This window comes from Perissodus microlepis, chromosome 13 (assembly GCF_051167445.1).
Source record: "Perissodus microlepis isolate ML-2025 ecotype Zambia chromosome 13, ASM5116744v1, whole genome shotgun sequence".
Classification (NCBI taxonomy): Eukaryota; Metazoa; Chordata; class Actinopteri; order Cichliformes; family Cichlidae; genus Perissodus; species Perissodus microlepis.
The window spans coordinates 19,927,948-19,955,815 of NC_140473.1; the positions used below are offsets into that span (position 1 = coordinate 19,927,948).

The 27,868-nt window shown below is 39.5% G+C and overlaps 1 protein-coding gene across 1 annotated transcript; it reads left to right on the forward strand.

Moving 5' to 3' along the window:
- Nucleotides 1-142: 142 nt before the first annotated feature.
- pgbd5 (piggyBac transposable element derived 5) lies at nt 143-27,868 on the forward strand. The gene is made up of 7 exons (XM_084947840.1): nt 143-870; nt 6,150-6,580; nt 10,839-10,973; nt 15,582-15,762; nt 19,155-19,352; nt 19,993-20,098; nt 21,502-27,868. The coding sequence occupies exons 1-7, from the start codon at nt 483-485 to the stop codon at nt 21,695-21,697; spliced, it is 1,635 nt and encodes a 544-aa protein (XP_084803966.1). The 5' UTR covers nt 143-482; the 3' UTR covers nt 21,698-27,868.

The window sequence follows — 27,868 nt, forward strand, 5'->3', positions numbered from 1 at the left end:
GCACCGCTCCTGTCCGAGTTTGCTTTAGAAAGTGAAATCTTATTGGCTGGCAGTGCAGTGCTACGGCGTCAGGTGATTCAGTGCCAGCCACTACTCTCGCTATTCCTCGGAGTGGATAAATAACTCGCTGGTCTCTCAACCCGGATGCTGAGCCAAAACTATTGATGATTTTGCCCAGTGAGCAGCGCTGTGGGCAGAGCAAGGGGGCGGAAATATTCCAGTACCCTTGAAGCGGACAGCTGCCACCGGATCTACACTCTGCTGACCACCGGGCTCCGCATCCGAGCCGGGACGGCAGGTGGATCATAATTCATACCAAACACAGGAGAGGGTGTGATCGCCACACTGAAGGCAAACACGTCTTCTGCTCCTGCAAGATCGTGACCACTTGCACGCCACTGAGGAGGTAGTGAAAGGGTGAGAAAGAGAGTGGAAGAAAGAGAAAGGGGGGAGGAGAGAGGAGCATCACTACAGAGAGAGAGATGGCGGAGTGCGGGCGGAAGGCGCTGTCTCTCCTGGAAGCGGCCCGCTCCCGGTACGAGAGCCTGCAGATATCCGACGACGTGTTCGGCGAGTCCGGGGACGACAGCAGCGACAATCCCTTCTACAGCACCTCCGGAGACTCCGACTCTGATAACTACATAGCCGAGGTAGGTGAGGAGGATCAGCAGCAACAGCCACCGCAGCAGCAGCACCACCACCACCATCACCACCAGAAACGAGGCGATAAGGAGAGTGGACACAGCGGGGGGACAGGAGGTGGCAGCGCAGCAGGACCCCCCGGCTCCCTATCCCGTAGTCAGGCAGAGGAGGAGGGCTGGACGGAGACTCTGCAGGATGTCACGGTCCCGCCGTACAATGATACATACGGTGAGGCACGATGGATGGGCTAATTTTTGTACTGGTGGGGAGCAAATGCTCACGGCTGTGTAGTGATTGGATAGACACAGACAGGAGTGCAGTCCGTGTTCACATTTTTCAGGTCAGGCAGGCCATTTCTGTTTGTCACAACAGCCACAAAGCAACTACTGCTTTTTTTTTAAAACAACTGAATACTGCTCTCGTTTTTATCTCTCTCCCCCTCTCTCTGTATGTGTGCGCTTCTTGCTTGTGTGTAGTGAGGAGAGTAACAGAGAGAAACATGACACATGCATCGTTAATTGCTTTATTAAGTTAATGGCAAAGGCTTAACCTTTGATGCATCACCCCTTGGTGCTGTTGTAGACATGCTGTCTTATGTGTATGTGCTCATGTTTCAGAGCTGCTTCGTTTAGAGAAACGGCATGAAGCCTCTCCTGGCTCCATGCACATGTATTATGTGCACATTTTAGAATAAAATAAATAAATAAATGGCACATTTTGTTGCATATAAACTCAATGTGCATAACAAGAAATATCTATGCACTTTGTAGAGCCACAACTTAACCTAGCATGCATGCCTTCTGATGCTATGTAGGTGTGTGCATTCATGCAGAACTAATGCACAAATGCCAGCCTTTGTCCACTGGTACCAACAGCTTAAATGTGAGACACAAGCTCAGAGAATCCTGATTTATTCATTCGGTTATTTTCCTTTTTAACTGCACACTTCTGCAGGTCTGTTTGTGTGTGTGCGTGCGCAAAGGGGAGACATTTGTGTGCATGAATCGTGACAGTTAAACAGCAGTGTGTGCACCCACACTGCTCCTTCCTCTCTAACACACCATTAGACTGTCAGTCTTAAGAACAGTATTTATTTATTTAGTCCATTATAGATCAGAGAGTGGGGTTTGGGGTTTATAGTGCAGCTCTTTCAGTCAAGCTATGTTTGGATTGGTTCTTCTTGTCCATCTTTCCTGCCTCCGCTGAAGCCAAAACGATTTGTGGGAATGCCATCCTGTTTCCACCGTGACAGGATGCACTGTTGCAGACTTGGAGGGGAATCGGCATATGGCTGTAGTAGATACGGACCAAGCCCCAGTGTGCTGGCACACTACCTAGTAGGAACACACTTATTCAAATGAATAAAAAGCCCTGGCTGTAGATGACCTGCCAAGATGCCACTGCAAAGTAAGTGAACAGCACTCGATGTTTGCAAAGAATTGTTCCCAAGCTGTTCCAGTGCAGCAAACACCGAAATGTACTACATGATCATTAAAAAAGAAAAAAAAACACATATGAACAAATGAGATAAAGCTTTTAAATGTTGTTTTGGAGCTATTTGGTTCAAGAAACAGCCTGTTCCAATAAACAGAATACTAAAAAAAAGACACATACACATACTAAATAACATTTATTTCTGGATTTCTTTTTTTTTTTTCTTCAGATCCAGCTAACTTTAGTAATCCTGCTCTGGGATAATCTGAGCCTGGATATAAAGTGGTGTCTGTTTTAAGCACCCAAAATAATCTGAACCAAGCTGCACTGAGCTGGGGTACCATAAGAGGTTCTTGCTGTGGCACAAATGTTAGAGGATGTTCAGTACCTCTACATCCTGGACTGTCTGACTCTATTTAGCTGTTGTGACTTTGTTGACTTAAGCTAGGGTGGCAGCAGGTGTGTTTGTATGGTCTGGTCTGATTTGTTAAAAATGCAGTCAGTGTCTGTTTGCACAAGCCACTGCAACTCTAGGCCCGCCATCCTGTATCAGGGTAGGGATGATTAAAAGTGTGGATGTAGTACTGCCAGAGCGTATAATCACACTTCAGACCTCAAGTAGCCAAGACTGTACTCTGACTTAATCAGCCCGAACAGATAAGAATGACTCCATCCTGAGCAGCATGTCTGCATAAATGTGCGTCTCCGCAGATTTTAATGGCACGAATGACGTTTCGGCAAAGTCGGTCAGTGCCCGTCTGTCTGCCTGCCCATTTCTATGTCAGTCAGTGTGTGCTGACACAGGATGTTCATATGTAATATGCTGTCTTCAAATGAGTTTGTGATGGTTGCCCCTGCAGTGCGAGGCGGGTGGCAAATGACCAGACCAAAGATTATGAACCGTAGCTCTTAGATTATATAAGCACTTTATCATGATGTCGAAGGGAATTAAAGAACTATTTATTGCTTCACTTTGCTGAAGCTTACTGAAAGATTACTGCTCCTGCCCATATGTCGGTTCATCTGCCTGACTGTGTATTTCTACCTTGTCTGCATGAGATCTCTCAGCCATTTAAAAACACTTAGACAAAGATGCATTTTATTATATTTATACATAATATTCTCTATCAATCACATAAAGGTAGAATGCTGAAGTAATTGGACTAAACAATACAAATGAAAACGTTTTTGCTTAAAGACAGTAGATATTGGATTATTTGTAAGTCAAAAAAAGTTTTAATCAATAGTCGCGGTGGTGAGAAATTACACTTAGGTGCTGTCTCTTTAATTTCCACTAAAAACTGAACTCAGAACACATTTAGTCTATGTAAGGGTTGATGCACTTCAAATACACAGTAATCTCTCCTACTAAATCCATGGCTATAAAAGCTCTACGAGACAGATGTTTGTCCTGGGACAATGGAAATACCACAACAGCTGATAATCGCGAGGGATTATACCTGTCTGTGTGTGCACTGTAGGTGGATTTTTCTTTTGAGCAATGTGGGAAATCGATATTTATAGGACTGCCACATAGACTAGCATCAGCTGAAAGACGAGTTATGTAAATGATTAATCCTGTTTCATCTGATTGATGCGGCCTGGACTGACGATGAGCTGGCAGGGCTACTCAAAGAGGAAGGTTGTGTTTGCTCAGCAGCAGCAGATGAGACAATTCTATTATCCAGGAAAATGACGAGTCCTTCCTCACGCTGTATTCGTACCTCCCTTCTGAGATGACTCGTGTTAAATCATTTTGCCTCAGTAGATCTTCAGTCTGAACGTCTGATGTTTTTATTCAGGGGTGGACTGGAAGTCATGTTGAATATTACCTTCAGCTTTCAAGTCTAATTGGATGTGAATGAGTTGATCTTTGAGCTGTGCCCTGGCTACTTCTGTGTCCTGTCTGCAAGCATCAACTGAGTGGGCGTGCTTGTATCCCACTCTGTCTTTTCTACACTTCATGTCTTGTCCTCCTGCACACTTTTAACGGTGTACTATATAGGTTGAAGTCGTGTGTGTTATCGTTAAATCGGCAAAGAAAAGAGCTTTCATTATTTTAGTTGCAGCCAGCTACACAGGGCCTGAGAAGGGAGAGTAAAAGCCTTTTTTTATGTTGTTCTGAGATAATGAGATTGTGCTGTTCAATCGAGCCAAAAGATGTTCTGCTCAAAGTCCAAATTACCTCTCATGGATCCAACAACCTGAGAGTGAACCAAAGCCAGTTAACTGCACTGAGTATCGACCGTGTGGCTCCAAAGCTACATCCAAAGGCAGACGGACAGAGAGCTTTTTAAATGGGAGATAAATGTTATCTCGTCCTTAACCAGCGAGGGAGAATAATTAGGTCAGGCAGAAAAGTCCCGACTACGCTTCACTGTTGCTGCCATTAGCACATTTTAGAAAACAGCTCTGATTCTTTGTTGATTAATTTTAGTTAAATTACCTATTTATCCATTGCCTTTAGCTAGTTTTGCTGCTAATTCATTAATTATGCCATTTCAAACATTTATACCGCAGCTGGTGAACCTTTTTTTTTTTTCATATTTGAGCATTTATCTATTGCTTTTAACAATTCTTTGATGTTAATGTTTGTAAATACAGTTATTTTAATTGTGTCAGTGCTTCTTTACTTTAAGCCAACAATTTAAGTTTTCGTTCAGTACTTTAAAGGATGGATCAGTCCCATCTCCATATTTTACAGTTTAAACGTGTCCTTATTTATCTTATGTTGGGCTAACTCTCTTAAGATTGGCAGCACCTGACAAACAGAAGGTTTGAACAGCATGTGTGTAGAGCTGTGTGTTGTGAAGACCATATTAAGGGTATTCCCTGTATTTTACAATGTCTAAAAGTAGTGGGAAAAAACAACTCAAACAGTGTTGTTACTTGAAATTTTGGCCACGTGAGTGTTATTTTGAATGTTTATTCTTTAAGCTGTTAGCCACAGTCACACATAGGCCACAGTCTGGCATAGAGACCAGTTGGCGACTTCTTAGCAACCACCGTTTCCTAGGGAAAATTGTGCATACCTCAACCAGTTAGTGAGAGGTTGCTGGCAGTAACTAGGTGAAACTGATCTAAAAGGGATATACGGTGCTGCACAGACAAGTTTCTTGTGAGTGGTTTGATCATCAGCACAATTAGCATGGTTCATGTCACTGTCACTTCACAGCCACCTGTTCTCTCTGCCTATGTGACCAAGGCCTACACTTTTAGACATCTCTTTAAGTTGTTCTTATGCTGCAGTTTCAAAAAAGAAGTTTCTTGCTTGTTAACATAGACTTTCAATAGATTTAAGTAGTACATTATAAGGACTAAACACTGTACACTGATAACACAAACTTTACAACCACACACAGATGAAGTGAAGCTTCTGTGTTATTCCACAGGTTTAGATACATTCAAATTTCATTAATAAAAAGGCAAATCATTCTGTGTAAACAAAACCATCAGTCAAATTAATTGAAATAGTGCAGATGTCTTTTAATGGCTCATGGCTCGCAAACATTAAAGCGTGATTTTGACTTATTGCCTGCCGTAACACAAAAGCAACAAGACACTGAAGCCTTCCGCAAGCATAGAAATGCCACACTTTGACTGGCATCACAGTGTGGTGGCTGTCAGGTCATGTAAACTTTCTAACTGCTGCCCTGGGCTTATGACATTCATACCCAAAAGCTGCTGATGCACGAAGTGTACTGCGTTCCTCTGATTTTTTGTTTTTTTGGGGTGTTTTTTGCTACAATGTAACACCTAAAATTAATTGATGCTTTACGTTACTGTTCTCAAGATTCTTTTGAGATGTCACTGGAGTTTATATAAGCAAGAATGAGCCTGTGTGCATCCCACACAGCTTTGAAGATGACAGCTCAACAAAATGATATTTTATTGTGTCAAAAAAACCCTTCTACTCAGCAAAGTCAATCAAATTGAAGGCTTCGTACCAAAGTTAAAAAGCTGGGCGTAAGTGACAGTGCTGTGTGTGACTTATCCCATGTGCGATTCTGTCTGTCAATCAGCATAATTTCTTTTGTCATAACATTTCACTTTTGTCCTTTTTCCCAACACAGGACCTGCTCAAAAGATGCCGGCCACCGCTACAGCCTTGGACTTTTTCCAGCTCTTTGTCCCGGACAACTGCATCCAAAACATGGTCACTCAGACTAACATGTATGCCAAGAAGTTTCAGGAGCGGTTCGGCTCAGACGAAGGCTGGCGTCCCGTCACGGCCCAGGAAATGAAAGCGTTCCTGGGCTTTGTCACCTCCACCAGTGTGCACCGCTGTGAGTCAGTGCTCAGCATCTGGAGCTCGGGCTTTTTCAGCAACCAAAGCATCGCCTTGAAGATGAGTCAGTCGCGTTTTGAGAAGATCCTCAAGTACTTCCACATTGTGGCTTTCCGGCCATCACAAGGAAGCAACCAGGGCCTTTACAAGATCCAGCCCTTCCTGGACTCGCTGCAGCAGTCCTTCAGCTGCACTTTCAGACCATCACAAACACAGGTGTGTGCGTTGCGACAGGTGGTGTTTTCTTCAAGCCTCTCTTGATATTTTTAGATGCTTTCTTTCAGCTGGCAACAGATTCTTCTTGCCTTTAGGAGCGCCACATTTTAACAGCACAGCTACATTTTATTATGCCTCATGAATTGCGTAGTATAAAAAGAAACGACCAAAGTTCCAGAAGTCATTTACAGGTGATGATGTTGAGGAAATCACTTTTCGGTCATCCACATCGAAGTTTTGCTGTGTCAGCATGTTTATGTGTTCCAGTGCAATATTAACTTTCTGACCTGGAGCCATAACACATTTACACAGATACAGAACGAGAAGGAAGAGGACAGTAATCAGTAGGTAGGGTATGAGTTGCATGTAGGTGCTAACAATGGTGAGATCAAGGCGTATGCCAAGAGATTGTCTCAGTTATAATTTAATTAGTTTATCTCTTCTCTGACAAAATCATTTGAGCTATTTAGTTTTAGATGTAAAGAAAAAGAGAAATTTGTTGAATGACTGTTTTCAATTCAATATGTATTTATACAGCACCAAATCACAAGGCCAGCCATATAGCTGAGAAAGCTATATGCAGTGCTGCAGTTTCACTGGAGGATATGTTTAAATATGGTAAATGGACTGGTTCTTATATAGCACTTTTCTACTCTCACTGAGCACTGAAAGTGCTTTATACAACTCGTGCATTCACACAAGCACTTTATCTAAGGCTTTTTTTAGTGCTTCTATCTAACATTCACTCGCATTCACACTCCGATGTGCATCGGCGAGTAAATTTTTTAAGAATGCTTCAAGTATTGCAAACCAGCTCATAGCTCCAGCAATGAGTCTCTGTTTGAAAAGCCATCTACACGATGACTATATATATGGGGACGCACTCTGTTTTACACAGGCTTCCCCTGCAAAGGAATCTTAACTTGTGTATCCGATCCACATTTATGCAACTAGGCCAGTGGAGCGCAAGCCTTGTTTCTCTATTTTGGGTGGGCTGGACTTTTTTTCAACTTTCCTACTTTACTTTCTTCTCTGGATGAATTCATCACTCTGCATCACTGGAGATTTAAAAGTACCCCAAATAACCAGCCTGCCTAAAATCAAACTGATCTTTCACCACTGTGCCCTTTTTAACTTAATTTTTTTTGTATTATTTTGACATGACAGCAAAAAGAGGAAGCTTTTGAATCAGTTTCCTCTTTAGGTGTGTTCTTCTTGAGCAAAAAGGCACAGCAGAATTTACCACGACCTTGTTTACGTAAATCAGATGAAAATGTAACATTAAAAATGTGTCTGATTGCTCCCAGAGTTCAAGCAAAAAACAAAGATCTTACATAAGATGCAGTTTACTCTTAAAGTATTTGTTAGTAGAGGATACGGCATTGCATACAGTTCCTATAAGGGCTTTTCTTTCTTTCATAATAATAGCTAAAATATTGCAACTTAATATTCTCAGTCTTTTACGCAGGACACTGGGGTTGCTTTCAAAAATAAGTGAACAAGTTGATTTATTTGCTGTTGTCTTTCTACTGTATGAGTGCTACAACATCATCTTCAATATGAAAGATGATGTCAGTTCTGTGATGGGAGCATTTGGGAACACAGGCACTTAAAAGCAATGCCCTCCTCATATATCATCCACATCTAATTCATCTGTGCAAATAGTTTAAATATCAATATTTTACTCTTTATTTCATTGCAGCAATAATCACTGGTTGGGTGAAGTGTGTTTTCATGCTAAAGAGCTCTAAACACTTAGATCTAAAAATGACAAAACTGAGCCAGCGAGGTCAGCAAGTGAGTGTCGTTGGCAGTGACGGGGTTTATGTGAATCTAGGCCAGTTTGTTTTATCAGTTCATTTTCTGTATTTTCTGCTCCCGATAGTCTCTCAGAGTGGACTAGAAAATACAGACAGTCTGAAACTGTAGCTCCACTGGCAAGGAAAAAGCAATCTTCTCAATAAATGACTGCCTGCTGAGAAAGAGGGAAAGAAACAAGTGTAGTTGCTGAAGTCTGAATGGCAGATAATAATGGTTTTAAATGGGCTGTATTTAAGTATTTTATTTTTTAGTTATGTTGCTGCTAGCCTGGTAGCTCGATCCTTTCAGTTCAGTTTTATTTCAGCAGTACCTTCAAGGGGCTGTATATTGCAAGGTAAAAACCCTACAAAATACTCAAGAGAAATTTCCAACAATCAGACGATCCCAGTGGGTGACAGTAGGAAGGAAGAACTCCCTTTTGACAGGAAGAGGCCTCAGCAGAACCAGGCTCTTAACCAGGGGTTAAGAAGACGCCTACAGATTGGCATTGTTGCTGTTGTTGGGCTCCACGCAGTCCTTGAGCTGCCTCTCCAGTGAGTATGGAGTAAGGCCCTCAAGGTGACAGCTGTTGTGAACTGCTGCTGCATGAATAAAATTGAACTAGACTAAATTGAATATAGTGCAACTCCAACAGTGGGGAAACAGTCATTGTTCAGCTCTCCAGGAGAACAAATCAAGAGACCCATTTCAGAGGTCACTAATATACATGGGTAACAGCTAGGTGGTCAGCTCCCAGACAGGTAAATGTAGGAGTAGCTTAGCAATGCAATATTGAAAATAGACATAGTTTGCATCTAACAGCTATCATGTAGAGAAGAATTATGGGGGAAAAAATGCGCTCTGTTTTTTTTTTTCTAATAAACTCTAGCATGTTCCCCGAGATACTTCTAACAGTGATGCGTCACATATTCTATGTCCATTAGGTCTGAGCTGGGGTTAGTTTTGCATTCGCTCAGATCATGTCTGGACTGCTTTATTGCTGCTGTATTGATTTGCAAGTGTAAAATAATTATTCAGAAAGCCATTAGAAGACATTCACTCGAAGACGGTGAACAAATGAATGGTTTTATTTTCTCAGACAAATGATTTACTTCAAACATATTTTGAAATGTAATCACTTTGGTTTCAGCTGTAATAAGATGAGAGAAGAAGTCACTGTGCAGCTGTGCCGCAGCTACAACATGAATTATTTCTTAGGCTGTTGTGGTCTGGGTGACATCATCCATCCGAAGTCTAGATGGCCTCATTTATTTTTAACTTTTATGACTCCGTGATTCCATATTTGACTGGAAAATGACTTGTTGCTAGAGCAGCACGGAGGTGCTGGTCGCCACTCGGTTAGTCAAATCATGATGGGCTGGGTGGGAAGAAGAGGCAGGGAAAACACCGGAGGAAGGGAGAGCCCTGAGAAATTTAAAATGCAAATATTTGCCAAGTATCAAAACCAATGTGTATCTTTGGATTTATGACTGTTGGCTTTTAAAATACTTTCTTTGTTTCTCTTTCACCGTTTGGAAATTCCTCTTCAGTATCTGATATGACTCATCCTAGTATTTAGGAAAATAAGGGGGGGAGACTTGCACATTCATCCTAGTATTTAATGACTGTGGGCTTTGAGGAAATAATATAGAACATACAAATAAAAATCAGTTTGTAACAACTGTACATTTCATATCAAACCCAGTTCTGACAGCTGTCCAGAATGCAAATATATTCAGCTTAGTGTCATAGAAAGCAAAGAAAATCAGTTTTAGTTAAAGAACTTATGAGTAATGAGTATATTTAACTCTTTTTTTTTGTGTTAAATTGTGTTTCTAAGGGCACCCTGAATTTTCTTCTTATACAAATGAACACATCTTTTTTTTTTCTCTCTCTCTCTCTCTCTCTATTTTTGCCACTCCGAGAAAAAGTTAGTCACACCTTATTTATTTGGGGATTTTATTTTATTTTTTATATATTTTTGTCTATTTTCATTTGAATGGAGAATCATCCATGCTAAAAAAGAAAACTAAATATAAAAAGGCTTCCACTGTTTGGATGAATCCAGGCAGAGAAGGAAGTTATAATGCATAAGTGTAAAAGGTATGGACAACGTGAAGATGAAACATCAAAATGAAGTGAAAGTGACAAGGCAGAAGTTATTTTTCGGAGGGGTTTGCAAACAGAGCTGCACGAGTGAGAACATGTTTCTGCTGACAAAGTGTTTTTGTTTTTTTACTATCACGCTCAAACACATACAGGACTTGCGAGAATCTTCAGTTGGCCGCCTTCTCTCTTTAAACTCTTGGTGTGGTATTAAATCATACACAATCTCATTCTTATCTCTCACACAGGAAGCCTCACAAGGGAAAACTAGTTATGTTCATTAGCACCTTTTTTCTTTTGATGAGGCTATGCAATGTATGTATGTAAAAATTCACTTAGACCCATGTTTCAGGTTCTTCATGAGCCCTTGATAGATGAGGACCCAGTGTTCATCGCCACTTGTACAGAAAGAGAGCTGAGGAAGAGAAAGAAGAGGAAGTTCAGCCTCTGGGTCCGACAGTGCACCTCCACCGGTTTTATCTGTCAGGTATCTGCACACAATACTCGATGTGTTTGTATGTGATTTGGAGACACGGAGGTGGGAAACTTCCTTCAGAATCACAATTGTTTCAGGTGTGATTTGAGAGTGAAAAATTACATTAGAGGAGATGAAAAAGAAATGATTGCACGTCTTTGTCTGCTTTGATTCTATTTAGATTTGCTGCTTTGCAACTTCATGGCAGAAATATAAAATTTGTATTATTAAATATGGCATACAGAAGTCTCGAGCGTGCCTGAAGTCAAGTAAGAAAGGCTTTCATGAAAATATCAGAGGTTTTGATCTTCGCTAGATTTCAAATCTTATTCTTTGAATGTTGCATCATTTAGCATTCAATCTATTACTTTTCACAGAAAATTATTATATATTTTTTTATACTGGTAAATGTATGTGCAACAAACTGCACGGTTTAGTTTAAAATGGATCACATGAAAAGCCTTCTGGGTAAAAAATATTGTCTTTTGATGTTGGTTTTGAGTGGAAGCGCTACTAGCTCAAGCAGGCACATCTCAGGCAGGCAGAGCTGCTCTGACTAACAACCTTATCCTTACTGCAACCTTCCACTCCTACGCCGGTTGGTTATGTAATACACCCATTTAACTGAGACCCTGCATGGAAGGACTAACAGACCTGTCCAACTCTATTATACAGGGGGGAAAACAAGAGAGAACATGCCCCAAAAGATTTTGTTTGTGCAGTTTTTTTTGCTAAACTTGATGCACTTTTTATGCATCAGCTTTCCTCAGTGTTAATCATAGTGTGCATGTTGTGCAGGTCACCCACATTCAGCCACCCACACACATGCAAGCTTACGCAAGCAAACACACAAACATTTGCATTGGTATACTTGACAGGAGACCATGTTTTTAATACCAGTGATACCCAGCTACAGTTTATTAGTTAAAGGCTTCTGCTCCCTCAGTGGAGATGAATGGAATTTCACTTGTGCTCACAGCAATGAAAAACGACATTAAAAATTCAACATCAACACATATTTCCAGAAAGACTGCCCTACTTACTCAGACATAACACTTCTGTTAGAGGAAGAGTTTTACTGGGTGAAACTTGTTTGTTTGTTTGTTTGTTTGTTTTTTGGTTTATTTGGTCAACAATCACCATAGCTATGTCATCAAGTAAATAGGAACCCCAACCGTTACTTAACCTAAATCTTATTCTGACCACCAACAATGAAGGCTGAGAACTCGTTTTTAAAGTCTTCTGGGTTTTAAAGTAAAAATAAAGGAGATCAAACACAAATGCAGTATGTATTTTATTTTCCCTTAAACAAGAAAGTCTTGTTCCTGCTCAATTTAGAGGTCGCCACTGCGGGTCATCTACCCCTTATACCCAACATCCTTCTCTTTCACACCGTCCTCTGTATTTCCTCCTTCACTATATTCATTATTTTTTTCTTTGGTCTTCCTCTTTTCCTCCTGCCTGACAGCTCCATATTCAATATCCCCTGTCCAATATATCCGTTATCCCTCCTCTTCATATGTTCAAACCATCTCAGCCTTGCCTCTCTAACTTCATCTCCAAGCTCCTCAATGCTCTGCTATACATATATTATGGTCACTTAGAATTAAATGAGCACCTGCAACTCCAGCATCTCCGGTTCAGTCCTTTGTCTCTTTGTCAGCATCCTTCTGTCTCTAAACCATGAATCATAGCAAATGTCACTGCCGTCCTGTAAACCTTTCACACTTGGTGTCACAAATCACTCCTGACACCCAAAATTCAAATTGCCTCACGCTCCTTATAATCTAAGGCTACATCCACACTAATGCGTTTTTGTTCAAAAATGCATCGTTTACTCTCCGTTTTGGCCTCCCGTCCACACTGAAACAGCGTTTTTCCCGAAGGAAAAACCCCGTTCTCAAAACGCTCTCGAAAACGCATACATTTGATTTTCGAGACTTTCGAAAACGATGACGCATGTTTAGTCATGTGATGCAGTCATGTGACCAATTAAACAAAGATAGCGAAGGGCATTATACAGCAGCTTTATTTGCTCTCAATTTTGACAGCCCTGTTAAAGATTAATAACAGTTTGTACATGCTCCAGATAGCTTTTCTTCAAATTCTTTAACTCTCACTCGCTTTTGCAACTTTGTACTTTTGTGTTACTCGCAGCAACAACTCCACCTCATTGTTAGTCCATTTAAAAAAACTCGGTGCTTTTCCTCGACATTTTGCAGCGACGTTTCAAAGAGCCGGAAAGTAAATAAACGGCAGACCGAAATGAGGCAGGCCGAATCTAAGTTTGAGAACCTCCATCACTTGATTTTGTTAGAGAAAAAATGCTGCAATGGAAAAAATCGACAAAATATCAGAACGACTTTCAAGGGCTGGATGTTCATGAGTACAGCTGTTTAAGGAGAGAAAAGCAAGATGGTTAAAGAATGTAAACACGTGATCTGGAGTAGGATCAAACGACCTATTGAATAAAACTCAGTTGCATAATTCACACTTTCAATAGAGGGGAAAAATATACAGAAGCAGAGAGAACAACATAAAGACTCATTAGAGAGACAAGACAAGATTGGACCAATACTTGTGCAACTTCAGAAACAGAATGCACAGAGATTAGCAGTAGAGCATGCCAACATTTTTCTGCTCATGCACAAATTGAACCAGACTTTTTGGACAGTTGGGTTGTAAGAACAAGAAGACAATAATACAACTTTGAGAGTCAGATACTTTTTATGATGAGATCAACATTTGGCATACAACTGTGTACACTAAAGGGTAAGTGTTTCCTTCTTTAGCCTGGAAGTAGGCCAGAATAGCATTAGTGGAGTGAGGAGTATCCTACACAGAATGTTAATTTCCCTTCTTTTTTTTTTCTTTTTCATTTAGTTAAATTGCTTTACATAAAATAAAATAATCAAGCCATTCATTATTTTTCTTGTAATCTGACCGTTTAAAACAAGTTGTGTGCAAGAAGCATCACAGAGCCTGTCATTTAAAGCCGTATTCCATTATCCCATCCATTTAACAAATAAGCATTAGCATTCACGGTGACTGCAGCCGTTTGGCAGTCACTCAGTGTTCACCAGTCCTCTGTACACTGACGTGTGTCTCCATTGAATTCTGTGTCTAAATGAATTGCGTCGAGGGAGAGGGGGGGAAAAATCAGAGAAATAAAATGAGTTAATGGAGTGAATCAATGAGATTCCATTAGCCAGTGTACCACACAGGGATACACAAACCACACACGCACAAACGCATGGACAGGCCACTTAGTTTAATAGCTATGGGTCTTGCGTAGATGCCAGCTAATCAGGCTAATGCCAATCAGCTCCCAAACGATAGTAGAAAGTTCAAAAGGCACACAGAGCCATGTATGGGTGTACATTTCTGTTTGTTCAGTCTTGATAATAGCTTTCTTTGGGCCCTAAGGACTGCATCATGTTCCCGGAATCATATCTACAAATGCTTCATGTATGTTAAACTAGGAGGTAAAGCTCAGCTTGCATTGATCTATAGTTTGTACAAAAGTCTTGAGCCGCCCCTCGTTTCTTTATATTTTCAGAGGAAATTGGGAAGTAGGTGCAGCGATTTATTGAAACGTGTGCAAATATACAGGTAAATACAATATAGGTCTTCTAATTTCTTTAAGTGGTCATCAGGAATAGTTCTCCAGGCTCCTTGAAGGACATTCAAAGCACGTCTTTGGATGTTGGCTGCCTTTTATTACGTTCTCTTTTAAGATGACACTGCTTCAGTTATGTTGAGGTCCAGAATCTGGGGAGGCCAGTTCATGACTGATAATGATTGTGTTTTTCTGTCTAGGTGTGCATTTACTGCATTGACAGTGTGTTTGATCTCATTAACGTGCCAAAAAATGAAGCTGTTGCTATTCAGATGGTATTGTATGGTCAGTCAAAATGAGAAAGCATTTTTCTGTTTTCATAATTCCTTCAATTCCTCCTTGGAAGCAAATATGAAAGACGTACCAGTATATTAAATAAATGAGTGGTGGCTCAACAGTGCTGTAGCTCAACATGTCTCAATAACTACTGCTCAGATTTGAAGTACTCATGTAAGTATTCATGGCTTGAAGTGGGTGATCATGAAAATAAATCCAGAAACTGAGATATTTAAGGAAATTTTGATCCACAAAAATTACATTTTTCTGCCAATTATTTTATGGTTCAGGCTTTAAAGGGGTAATTCTCATCTTGGAAAAACAAGCCTCCTCAAATCTCCACTGTAGAGTCAGGTGTGACAGTAGCTTGACTCACAGATCAAACCAGCTACATTTGGTTTGAAATTTCACAGAATATCCAAAGAAACACCAAAATATTATTTCATGCCACTGGCATTACCTTTAGTGTTGTACTTATACCCCTGATATTTCATGCTGGAGTCTCCATCTTAATGTAACCCGATGTTTTATGAGTCCGAATACATTTTTATTTCAGTTCCACAGTATTTTCTCCCTCAGGATACACTTTAATTCAAAGTCTCTACTGCAATTTTGTAAATTGAACATTACAGTTTCTCTAGGGTTTAGACAGCAGCCTCTGTAAGCTAGAAAAGTAAAAATGTTTGCATCCACACGTCCTGACTTAATCCTCCCCTCTTCTGCAGATCGCAGTCCATCTGAAAGATGGCCAGGGTACAGATGGTCTGGCCACCTTGAAGAACAAACCTCAGCTCCACAGCCTTGTGGCTAAGCAGCTCTGCCAGAACATTTCCGGAAAAAACGCCATCATCTTCACTGGGCCATCCATCACGAGCCTCAGCCTCTTCACAGAATTCAGCAAACAAGGTATGCAAAGAAGTTTCTGCAGCAGATTATGTCTGCTGCTTGTTCTTTGCTTGGTCTTGTTCTTTTCCCTTCCCTAATTGTTACTTTGTTGTACACTTTGTAATCTATCTCCATCTCTCCATACCTCCCCTTTTTGCATTTTAAAAAATGTGGTTATTCATTTTTAATGATGGTGTGATAATACCATCCCCAGGCGAAACAGCACACACAGGACAGCAGTATTCTCTATTCTATTCTAAGATAAAACTACAAAGCCAGACAGTATGCATGTCGAATAATTTATTTTTTCATCTCTTATCCGTATACTGAAGGTGAACTTGCTAAATTACACAGATGCCTTTGTTACTCTCCCAACAGTGCTTTCACCAAACTTGTCAGTCCCCCAAATTATGTATTTTTTTAAAGCTAACTAGCATTTAAGCTAACTAATCTGAGTTAAAGGAACTTTGAGTGTGGAACATTATAAGGCGATTGCATCGTCTCCAAACAGCCAATCTGTCTGAGAGTGTCTGCAATTTCACTCAGTCAGATTGATTAATGTTTGCAAATAATTGCCATCTATTTTATAAAAGCAGGCAACACATTGCAGTCAATCAGAGTCACAAAGAAGAATCCACGCACACCCTCGTCATCCTGTTGGGCAGGTGCTGAGTCAAAAAAAAATGTGACAGAGAAGAAGAAATAACAGTTCACACACTGAAGAACTCCAGATTCCTTATTTATTGCATCTAGTGACGTTGGTCATCAGACCATCATCTGATTAAGAGCAGGTGTGCTCGAAACATCACTAGATGTCAACTCAAATAGTTGCTGGTTGTATTTGCTAGATAAAAACAAGTTTGGCGAGCGACTTTGCAGTTAAATTGCTGTCTAGCAGCAACTGCGTCCAGCCAGGTTCAGCCTGGACTTTGAATGTAAGCAACTAATGAGTTTGTGTGAATTTCTGTGTAGGTAGATATGCAACATATTTGTGATTTTTGGCAATGTGACACAGTTGATCCCTGTATTATCATAAAAAGATTGCATGTATTTGCCAACTTGATGCAATTCTGTGACAAACCAATAGCAGACTGAAGCAGACACAGCAAAGTCTCTTTAAAGTGGCAAATGACTACGAGTGGCCAAGTTTGATAGTACCAGTCTCCAACTGGTTTTCCTAATGTGAGTGTAGCATTAAAAAATTGAAAGAATTGTCATGACTGTTAGGATGGATGTGTTTTTTACTAGTGCTCGACATCGATCCTTACAGGTCTGCAATGCACTGCAAAAGGGTGTTTATTGCGTTTTGACTTGCATAGTAAATCATGAAAGATTAAGCGTTTTGCCTTGTTGGAGCTTGAAAAATCAATAGACAGGTAAAGTAGACACTTTACCGGACACTTCATTCAAACACCTGACAGTGTTTGAGTCACTCTCAGTATGTTTTATTCATAATCTGTGGCAGTTCATCAGCGGGAGTCATAAAACCGATGCTTTTGTTTCGGAGATATTGGGATTTAAATGTTTTAATGCTGTCAATCCAGCTGTGATACTCTGATATTTGTGCTCATTATACATTTTTATTTTAATATGAAAATATACATTTACTTTGTTTGCTTCTTTTACATTAATACTGAAAGTGGGATAATGTGAACATGCTATAAAAGCTAAACACAATCAATGCAAGCAGAGAATAAACATTCAGCTCAACAGCTCCTCCTTCATTTTTACTTTTTTTTTTTGTATTTTTGCTGAAGAATAATTGGCAATTTTAAACTCAACCAAGCGGAGCTTCATTATGTCAAGAAAATGAAGACTGCAGATATAATCATCATTTTCTTTTTCTAATTAGTTGAATCAGCCCAAAAAAACCCAATTCTGAGCCTGTGAATGCATCGTCTGACATCTTTCCTTCAAATTTATCTTGCTGGATTAATTAGCTGAGGTAATTACTCCATATTACTCTGCAGTACTTACTGTGGACATGTACATGTGCGTGCATGTACTACACAGATAGAAATCAGTTTGCAAATGGAGACCAAATCAGCGGCAGTCAGCCAGATGATTGTTTTGTGTCTGCTCATCAATGGAAGAAAAAAAAGAGAAAGTTTCAGGAAAGAAAGGGATACACAAAAATCACTGCAACTAACAATCACTCCTGACTTTAATTGTTGACTCATTTTTTTCCCTTAAAGAATCACTCAATAATTTAGTGTAGTATGATAAAATGACTAATGCCCATAGCAATTTCCCAAAAGCCCTAACTGACAGATTTGATTAGTCCAATCAAGACTGCAAAACAAAAAGCATTCATTTTATACAACAGAAGTATTTTGAGAAACTGTCTATTAGTACAATTCTCTGCTCAGAAGCCAGTTTGTCGGATAATTGTGTCCAAAATGCATCAAAAGGCAAGAATATCACAAGCACAATGAAGAGGTCCAGTAAAAATAAATTGAGGCGGCACAAAGCAGATAGCTGCCAGCTGTGCCTGCAGCAACATGTCATCCCAAGGTGGTTCGCCCTTAATTATGAGTCATTTTAAGCCTTAGTACAATATATATGGGTGGGTTATACAAAAATTCACCTCCAGACATTGGCTATGAATGGGGGAAATTATCCATAGAGAATGTAAACATGTTTATTTCTACTGCAACATTGTCCATTTTATCATGACAGTATATTCTCCTTGTCGAAAACCAAAAAGAGGCTTCAAACTGCAAGTTCTCCAGGAGTCAGAAAGCAGGTGGAACTGCCATTAGAGACCTTTGCAGTTTGGCAAACAACCCTTCCTCAAATAACCATGGAAACAGCTCAAAAGTGGAGAAATGATGACTGCAAGATTCCCTAAGCTGTTTTGCGGAAAAGCTCTGGCACCTGTATCGTCGGAGATAACCTTAGAGCAACCCCAATTTACAGATTCTTAGTAATCAAATGTCCAGGAAAGGACAGTTTCAAAGACTTTGCATACTTATTGTGGAAGGATGATCGCACCTACACCTTTAAGACCACCCATGAGTACTATTTCCAGATGGTTGGACAGATGGGTGGGGTCACTGGTATGAAATGGTGTGATTATCTTTGTCAGGTGTAAACAGGACTGTTGCCTGGAGCACATCTGCTTCAACCCTGAAGAATGGGAGAACATAAAATCCAAACTTGACTCTTTTTCTTTTTTTATGCATGTCCTCCCTGTCTTGTACAGCCCAGTTATAGGGAAAAGACAATGAATCATATCTACTGCATTTTCAAATTAAAATGTATTTGTTTTCTGCAGCAGAGTTCTGCAAATGTTTCTGGGTTAACGCCTCGTTAATAGTTGATGACGTGGTTTTACCCTCAAGTGGCCATTTTAGGAACTGCAGTTTTTGCGATTTGCCACGATCATCCTATTTGTCTCTGTCCCTCTCCAGATATCTATTGCTGTGGTTTGCTTAGCACCAGGAAGAGCGACTGTACAGGCTTACCGCAAAGCATGCTGGTCTGTGGCTCCACGCCTGCTCAGCGTGGCCAGTCTCGCATAATGATGAAAGGCAGCATGTCGCTGATCAGCTGGTACAACAAAGGACACTTTAGGTTCCTTGCCAATGCCTATTCCCCAACAAAAAAAGGTAAGAAGATCATTTCCCAAAGCATTTCCCCACTACAGGAAACTTTGTTTTTCCTAGAATTAAATAAAAGGAGCTTACTATTAGAAATTATTAATATTTCAGTGCACAAAATCCATTAATTTTAGTAGAAAAACACAAAAGCAAAGACTTTCTGTTGTCATTATTAAGAATTAGGAGTTTTTTGGGGGAAACTTTGGCTAACTGTACTGTCATTTGTGGATGCAAGTCACCATCTAGAGAAACTGGCACATCATTAAGCATTTATGTCACGGAGAATCAGTGCGAGCTTCTAATCCGTGATAATCCATTTCCAGGAGGCGCCAAAAATCATGATATTCCCTTCCTCTTATAGCATAATCCACTCTTCATTATCCAGTTTTGTTAGGTTTTAACTCTAAATGAAGGTTGCAGTTTGCGTTTGTGCTCTTTGAGTGAAGAGTGCTGCAGTGAAGCAGGAAAAGTTAGGCTGTTATCATCCGGCATTGATTTTCCTTTCCCCTCTGCGTGTATATGTGGGTGACTGTTTTTCACTTTGTGCTTATAGTACTTAATTGATGGATTTTACTTTTGTACTGCCAATAATTATACGGTAATTAGTTTAAATGGGTCTAGTTTTTGCCTCTCACTGTGTTTGCGTCAGGGCTGATCATTAAGAGGAAAAGTGGGGAGATCCCGTGTCCTTTGGCTGTTGAGGCCTTTGCGGCACACCTCAGCTACATCTGCAAATACGACGACAAGTATAGCAAGTATGTGCGCCGTTTTACACAACATTACTTGTTACCAAGAATATTTTACACCACAGTGGATTTTAAATCAAACAATCAAGATGTTTTCAAACTTTCAGCTTTAATTCAGGGGCTTTGACTAAAGTGTTACATTAGATTTTGGGGTTTTACACACATTTTTATACGTAGTGCTCGATTTTCCGAGGCTCAAAGTAATTAAACAGACTGAAATTATTTCAAATGTGGTGATTGTTTTTATTATTTGGATAAAAATCCTTTGCAGTCAATGACTGCCTGACGTCTACATCCCATGGATTTCATCAAATACTGAGTTTCTTGCCATGAGATGCTCTGCCAGGCTTTAACTGCAGCCACCTTCAGGTCTTTCTACCTTCACTTTTGAATTTAATAAGTAAAAAGCGTGCTCTATTGGATTGAGATCAGGTAACTGACTTGGCCATTGAAGAATATCCTTCTTCTCTGCTTTGATAAACTCTTGGGTTGCGCTTGCAGTATGCTCTGGGCCATTATTCCTTTTCACTGTGAAGCACTGTCCGATCAATTTTTCACCATTTGTCTGAATTTGAATCTGATCTCATCTCACTAGTGACCTGGTTTCACTGGCAGCCATACATGACCCTACTTCCACTATATTTGACAGATGAGGTTGGATCATGAGCTGTTCTGTCTTGCTCAATACTTTTCTCTTGGTTTAATTTGTCCAAATATATTTTTTCAGAGCTTTGCAAACTTTAGATGTTTTCCTGTATAGTCTTATTTGGCCTTCTTGTTCTTGATTGTAACCAGTGGTTTGCACCTTGTTGTGAACACTGTATTTTCATTCATTAAGTTATCTGTTGATTGTAGACTTTTACAACGATACATCCACCTTCTCAAGAGTGTTCTTGACTTGGTTAGATGTTGTGAAGTTGTTGGTTTTTTTTCCACTACGGAAATAATTCTATGATTGTGTCCTTTTTTAGTTTACGTCTGTGGTATTTTTTGGTGTTACTGAGCTATCCAGGTCATTTCTTCTTTTTAAACCTGCTGATTTGGCCCTTGTTTGCACTGAAATTGCTTTGGATCTCATATAAAAAAAACGACGTGCAAGTTCAACACTTGGAATAAACGTGTTCACCCGTTCATAAAACTATATCCGTCAATTGTCCAATTAATTTTAAGCCTCTAAAAAAAATGGAGGACTATGTATGACTGTAAAAAAAAGTTAACATTAATTAATTAAAGCTAAAAGTCTGCACTTCGATCACATCTTGATTGTTTGATTTAAAAACCCAGAGACAAAATTGAAAAAACGTGTTGGGCCTATATGTTTTTGGACAATAACTATAGATAGTCAAACGAAAGCATATTATTTACATCTTTGTAAAGAGATTCAGCAGTAACCGGCTCATTTCTCCGCACAGGTACTTCATCTTCCACAAGCCTAACAAGACATGGCAGCAGGTGTTCTGGTTGAGCATCAGTATTGCCATCAACAACGCATACATCCTATACAAGATGTCTGACGCCTACACAGTCAAACGCTACAGTCGAGCGCAGTTTGGTGAGAGACTGGTCAGAGAGCTGCTTGATCTAGACGACTGCTCCCCCACGCAGTGAGGAAGAGAAGGAGGAGGTTGATGAAGACAGAAGGAGCTCACAACAAAAACACTTAACACAACCCCCCCCACACATACATTCACGCTCAACCTTACAGACTTTGCAGTCTGTGTCTATGTGATAATACTGAAGCAGTGCCAAGCCTATTTCTCTCTTCCTATAGTGGTTTTTGTGGCTCTGTAAATATTCATTAACACACAACTGCATACTACACAATAATCGTGAGCCATGAGACTCGACTGCAATCATTAACCCCGCAGATTTACTAAGGATTTGTCAACAGGAGCTTTTTCACAAGCAGAGCTGAATGATGGCACAGGAAAAGCAAGAAGATTTCACTCCTAAATGATGTCAGCTTCAAGTTTTAACGAGTTAAATTATTTATACAAGCCTGAATGAAACTTCTGCACAAAGTGTCCAAACCCCATAACCGTCAGGCTGAAAGGCTACATGTAGCTCAATATTTACACTCTGCAAAAACACCTGTAACAAAGTCTTAGTAAACCAGGAATAAGGTGTGTTCACACGCTGCATGCGTTAAGAATCTCGATTGTGATGTTTACTTGTTCGGTGTGAAAATGATTTCTGCTCCAGGTGAGTTTTGAAAATTTGTACGTGTGTATTTAGTAAGTGGAAACTGCCGTTTGTGTGTGCGACATTGAGCCAGAGGATGTAAATGTATGGCTTTTGTGACTCAGATGTGTTGTGTTGCTGCATATTGTACCTATGAGAGAAAGACTGTCAGTCGCTATAAAGCCACACCCAGCAGTGTGCCACAGCTCCACAGCCTCCCAGAAAAGACCAAAAAAAAGTCTTTAAAAAGTTCCTGCTTCCAGTTTTTTTTTAATTGTAATAAGTAATATGAAATAAACGGCAATAAAGTTAAAGCTAGGAAAACATTCCTAGGTTTTGTTTTGTTTATCAAAGAGTTTGCTTCTTGAACTCAGGTTAACTGTGTGTGTAGGTGTTGATTTTATTTGACCACAGAAATTAACAACTCCACAACTGTTACCAAATATTACCCAATCTTGATTGGTACACATATATGTGACTTTTTCTGTAGGATTGGAAGGCCTATACAAAGGAAGCAATTAATAGACTAGAAAACAGGCATTCAGGGTCTTTAACAACAACTCTAACAACAAATGCTGTCACATCTGCGTCCCGTTTTTGTACCAAGAACAATTTTTTTTGGCAGGAAACTCGTCATAATCATGTGATTCATTACGCTTTAGTGTACTTAGCTTTGCAAGGAAGAACATGTTCAAATCTCCTCGATTAAATGAGCCAGTGTTGCTAGGCAATGAGTATAATCTTGGCCAATGGACAGGGATTTGGGTAACATTCCTTGGCAGCATTTAGGTCCAGAAAGTAAAAACTAAATCACTGGTGGCTTATAAAACGTCTTAACAAAACAAATGTTTGAACAAATTATATATTATTATATTTTCTCAGTTGTTTTTGGCACATTTCACCAAACATTATTTCTCAGCACATTTTTGAAAAATGCACGTCCCAAAATTTTACTCTGTCAGTGGATAACTCTCTGTCCTCACAAATCACACAACGGTAAACCGAGCTGCTGAAAACCAATTCTTCATCAGAATGACCGACTAGAAGTGTGTTCCTAATCTTTGTCATTTCCAAAAGGTTTTTCCCAACTTGTTTTCACTGACTGACAATTTACATAGCACAATACAGACCAAAAAAATGTCTCCCTTTGCAGGTTTTGCCTGTTTCTAACAACCTGCTGTCACACTGTAGCTCTATAAATGTGTTTTATAGCACTCTTACACCTGAATTACACCTTTATGCTAACCTGATCGTGTATCCCATTGGTTGATCTGAGAGGAATGTGTTAAACCAAACACCATGAAGCTTCTTACTTTGGAGCGGAAAACTAAATATAAAGAAAGCTGACCTGCCTCGAACAAAAAGACACATACAGTTAATAACTGTTAAAAATTCGAGACAATAGTGATTAGTCATCAGGCTAAATGTGCTAAATGATTTGCAGTACGCCACCAGTTCACAACATCCCACGCTAAAGAGTTTAGACACGACAGAAAGAAACTTTCTTAAAGCCCCTGAAAACTTTGTTTCAAACTTTTTTTTTTCCTAAAGACCAGAAAGCAAAAGTGAGGGAAGTACAGTCTACATTCAATACAAAGTAACAGTGAAGATGCCGTTTGATTTGTACAACAGATTGTACTTACAAGAGCTTAATTCACATATTCTCAAACTCTAATTGGTGTAAAGGCATACACGCCATTATGAAAGACTAACAAGTAAAGTTCAAGCGCCACTTTGATGCTGTTATACGGGTTCATTTGCAAACAAAGAATCATTCTGTTGTGGACAAATAACCAAAATTTGTTGTTTCAATATGTTCAACTGTCAATCAGTAAATGAGCCAAAAACACCCCCCAGGCTATAACACTGCTGTCTGTAGCTTTAACAAGGACAAGGTCAACACTTTATTGTTGTGCTGGAACGTGTTATGAAGACTGTAAGTGAAAGATGTCGGTGCGTGCTTGTCCCATCAGCATGGTTCAAAGTGTGTATTCATATACTGGTATGATGACAGTCTTTATGCTGGTAAAGCAGAGTTGCTGAGCGAATTGCCCCCCCCCCCCCGTCACACTCTTGCACTTTGAGGAGAGCTATAAAGTCAGCAACACACATAAATAATAATCATTTTAGTTTTGATTTCAAATTGAAAAAATAAACGATTCTCTGCTCTCACAGATGAATTTTGTAAATATTAGTAAATACATGAAATAGATTGTATTAAAAGAAAATACACCAATGATATATGAATGAAATTTAATGACTGTAACCAAAACAGAGAATTCTACTTCCACTGTAGATTTAGAGAAAGTGCAGTACTGTACGTCTGTGTATATTTTGTTTACAAATTACTGTGAGTGTATGTCCATAATCACACTCTTACTGACACTCAAGATTGTGATTTCTTATTAATCTTTTTCACTAATCCAAAGCATTGTTGTCGCCGTTACTCTTGCCTGTGTGTGTGTGAGAAAAAGCCACTGAATGTTGTAGTATTGTTCACCCCGAAGTAACACTCTGAATCTTAGCCGGCTCTTCTGTCGTGTCAAATGTTTGTCAACTCCTCCTTTGATTACAATATTTGATATCCACAGATTTGTTGTGTAGTTTGCCATTCACTTTAAGTGTATCATAATGTCGACGTGAAATATAGACGTAGACATTTTAGAAGCCGTCTGCCACCGTGCTGCATTCAATGGCAACACTCTCCGAGCTGAAACAATGAAAGTAAATTGGACCATTAGATGGATTTTGTTTTAATAACACAAATTGTGCATTTTGCATCATTTACACAGGAAATGCAAAGCAACTCTTGCTACTGATGAGCACTTGTGTTTCATAGAGGGTTTTTTTTCTATTATGCAAGGGTAAGGACAGAATTTTTCATTTTAACTCTTTAGGGAATGAAAAATTAAAAATCCCCGTTTCCATTTTATGCACATTTTAAAAACGATAAGATTCAATCATTTGAGGTTTGACTGGAGCTCTTAATAGTGTCAGCCTGCTCCTATTTAAATAATCAATTACTGCAGAGATGTTAATGCTAAAAAAAAAAAGTCCAGCTCTCTATCATTATCCCTGTGCAGTAACTATCTAAGTGATTATTATGGGTCACTGTGTATCAACACTACATCTATTAGTGTGAGTTTCTGAACACGTTTCAAGACCATTAATAGATGGACAATAGACTTTTTTCTAATATATTCGACTTATCCAGATCACGGTTGCAGCGTGGAGTCTGTCTCAGATGTCAGAGGGTAAAAAATGAGGTATATCCTGGGCAGCTTACCAGTCTATTGCAAGGCGTTAATTTTATCTGTTAATAAATAATAATAAAACATCCCAGTCACTGTCAATAGATTGCTATTTTGGAGAAAAAAGTATGGCTAAGCTCCTTAAAGCCAGAAATCTTGACATCTGATTGGCATTTAAAGCCTTAAAAAACTTAAACCAGAACACAATGGGTCTTACTACAAACATGTGAGTGTTTTGTGTCTTTTTACTTTTGAATTAAGTCTGATATCTTCCATTAATGCTCATACATATAGACATAATATGTAGACGTGAGAAAACAAGATGTTAATGATAAAGAAGGGAATACTGTGAAGCCATTAGGTCAGAAATATTTGCCTTTCATTTGGATTCGTCAGGAAGAAAAAATGTTGCCCAAACGTTAACTGCGTGTAAATTATTACAAAAAGATAACATGAAATTAGTCAGACTCATTTCATGTGTGTTTGTGCGTTATGTACCGGTTTATCATCTCCACACAGTGTCTCACAGATGTCTGTCGCTATCTGTGAGACGGATGTAATACTGAAGCATTTTGATGAGCGATAGCTTTGGACATGTTAAAGATTTCAAGTGACTGACCTCAGGACTTCATTACTAATTGCTGTACTATATATTCACTCACACAAATAGCATATATACAGTACTTCTATACCCTTATCAGGTGCTTTCAAACCACTGTAGATTTATTGCTCTAATCAGGAGCTTTTTTGCAAGAGTTGTACCGCTATTATTTCCAGATAAAATGTCAGAAATAACAATATTACTAAGCACCAAAATGTGGTAAAAATGTTCCGCTTCCCATGATTCTGGATTGAAATGGTGGCTGCAGGATGTGGCATAAGCGATTACTGTGGGCTAAGTGTTATCTAGCTTCACAGAAGTGCCAGAAGGATGTGTGTATGTGCATGTAATGTTAAAGCTGGCTGTGTTTGAAAAAAAAAAAATGTAATAACCGGTGTATGCTGGACCAAATAACTTTCTAAAATGTGTGTGGTGATGAGCTGTACAACGTTGTCGTGTAAATGTGTTTTCATTAAAACACCACTGATAAGTGCCACATTAAAGAGTTGGAGAGGCTTATTATTCGTCAGGTAACTGTAAATCACAAGAAATGCTGAGACTTTGTGTCAAATGTGCGTCAGAGCCTGACTTGTATCTCATTTTTCCACAAAGTTTCACTTGGATCTAATGCAATCCATTTATAAAGAAATTTCAAATCAGAAGTCATTCTCACTGCGCTTAATGCAATTCTCAAATCAGTAACGCATTAGCCTTTCTCATTGTTTTTATACATCCTGCTATGGTTTCTATACTTCACTGCTAAAGATATTTGTTATTGTGTTGTTGCACTTTTCACTTGTATCTCACAACTCATCAAGAGCATTGAATTAGTGTTTTCAATCAAATCAGCACAAGGTGGTGAAAACATTCGTTAAGAGATTTGGTCTACTGGGATTTTCTTGGACAACCATCTGTAGGCTTTACGGTGAACAGTCTGAAAAGGAGAAAATAAATCCAGTTTTCTTGGTGAAAATACCTTTTTTGATGTCAGAGGAGAACGACAAGACTACTTTGAGCTGAGGCAACAGTAACTCAGTCAGCCGCTCGTTATAAATGAGGTATGCAGAAGAGCATCTGTGAACACACAACACACTGGCCCTTGATGTAGATGGGCAGCAGCGGAAGACAACACCGGGGGCCACTCCTATCACCTACCAACAGGAAACTGAGGCTACATTTCCCACTGACTCAACAAACTGCACAACAGAAGATTGGAAAAACACTACACTACAGTGGCCTCCACAGAGCTCAGTCCAGTAGAGCACCTTTGGAATAAATGGATAACAAAAACTGCAGCAACTATGGGATGCTATGATGTCAATAAGGAACTAATTATCTGAGGAATGTTTCCAGCACCTCCCTGCACCACTGAAGAAAAAGGGGATCTAACCTTGTAATACCCAGGATAATGTAATAATGTAATAACATATACATATATATACACACACACACACGTAACACCTGTTTTGATGAGTTGTGAGATTCAAATGAGAAGTGTGTCAACACAATAACAAATATCTTTAATGCTAAAGCAGAAACCACAACAGCATGCACAAAAAACACTGTGATAATGCTAACATGAGAACTGCATTAAGACTAGAGAGCATGACGTTTGCAATGTGCGAACTGCAAGCTACACAGCCAGCTCACAACACTCTGTTTTTGGTTTTGATGGGATGCATATTCATGCCATTTCTCACTTTGTCTGATCTCCTGTTTGAATTGTAAAATACAGACTTGCCCATG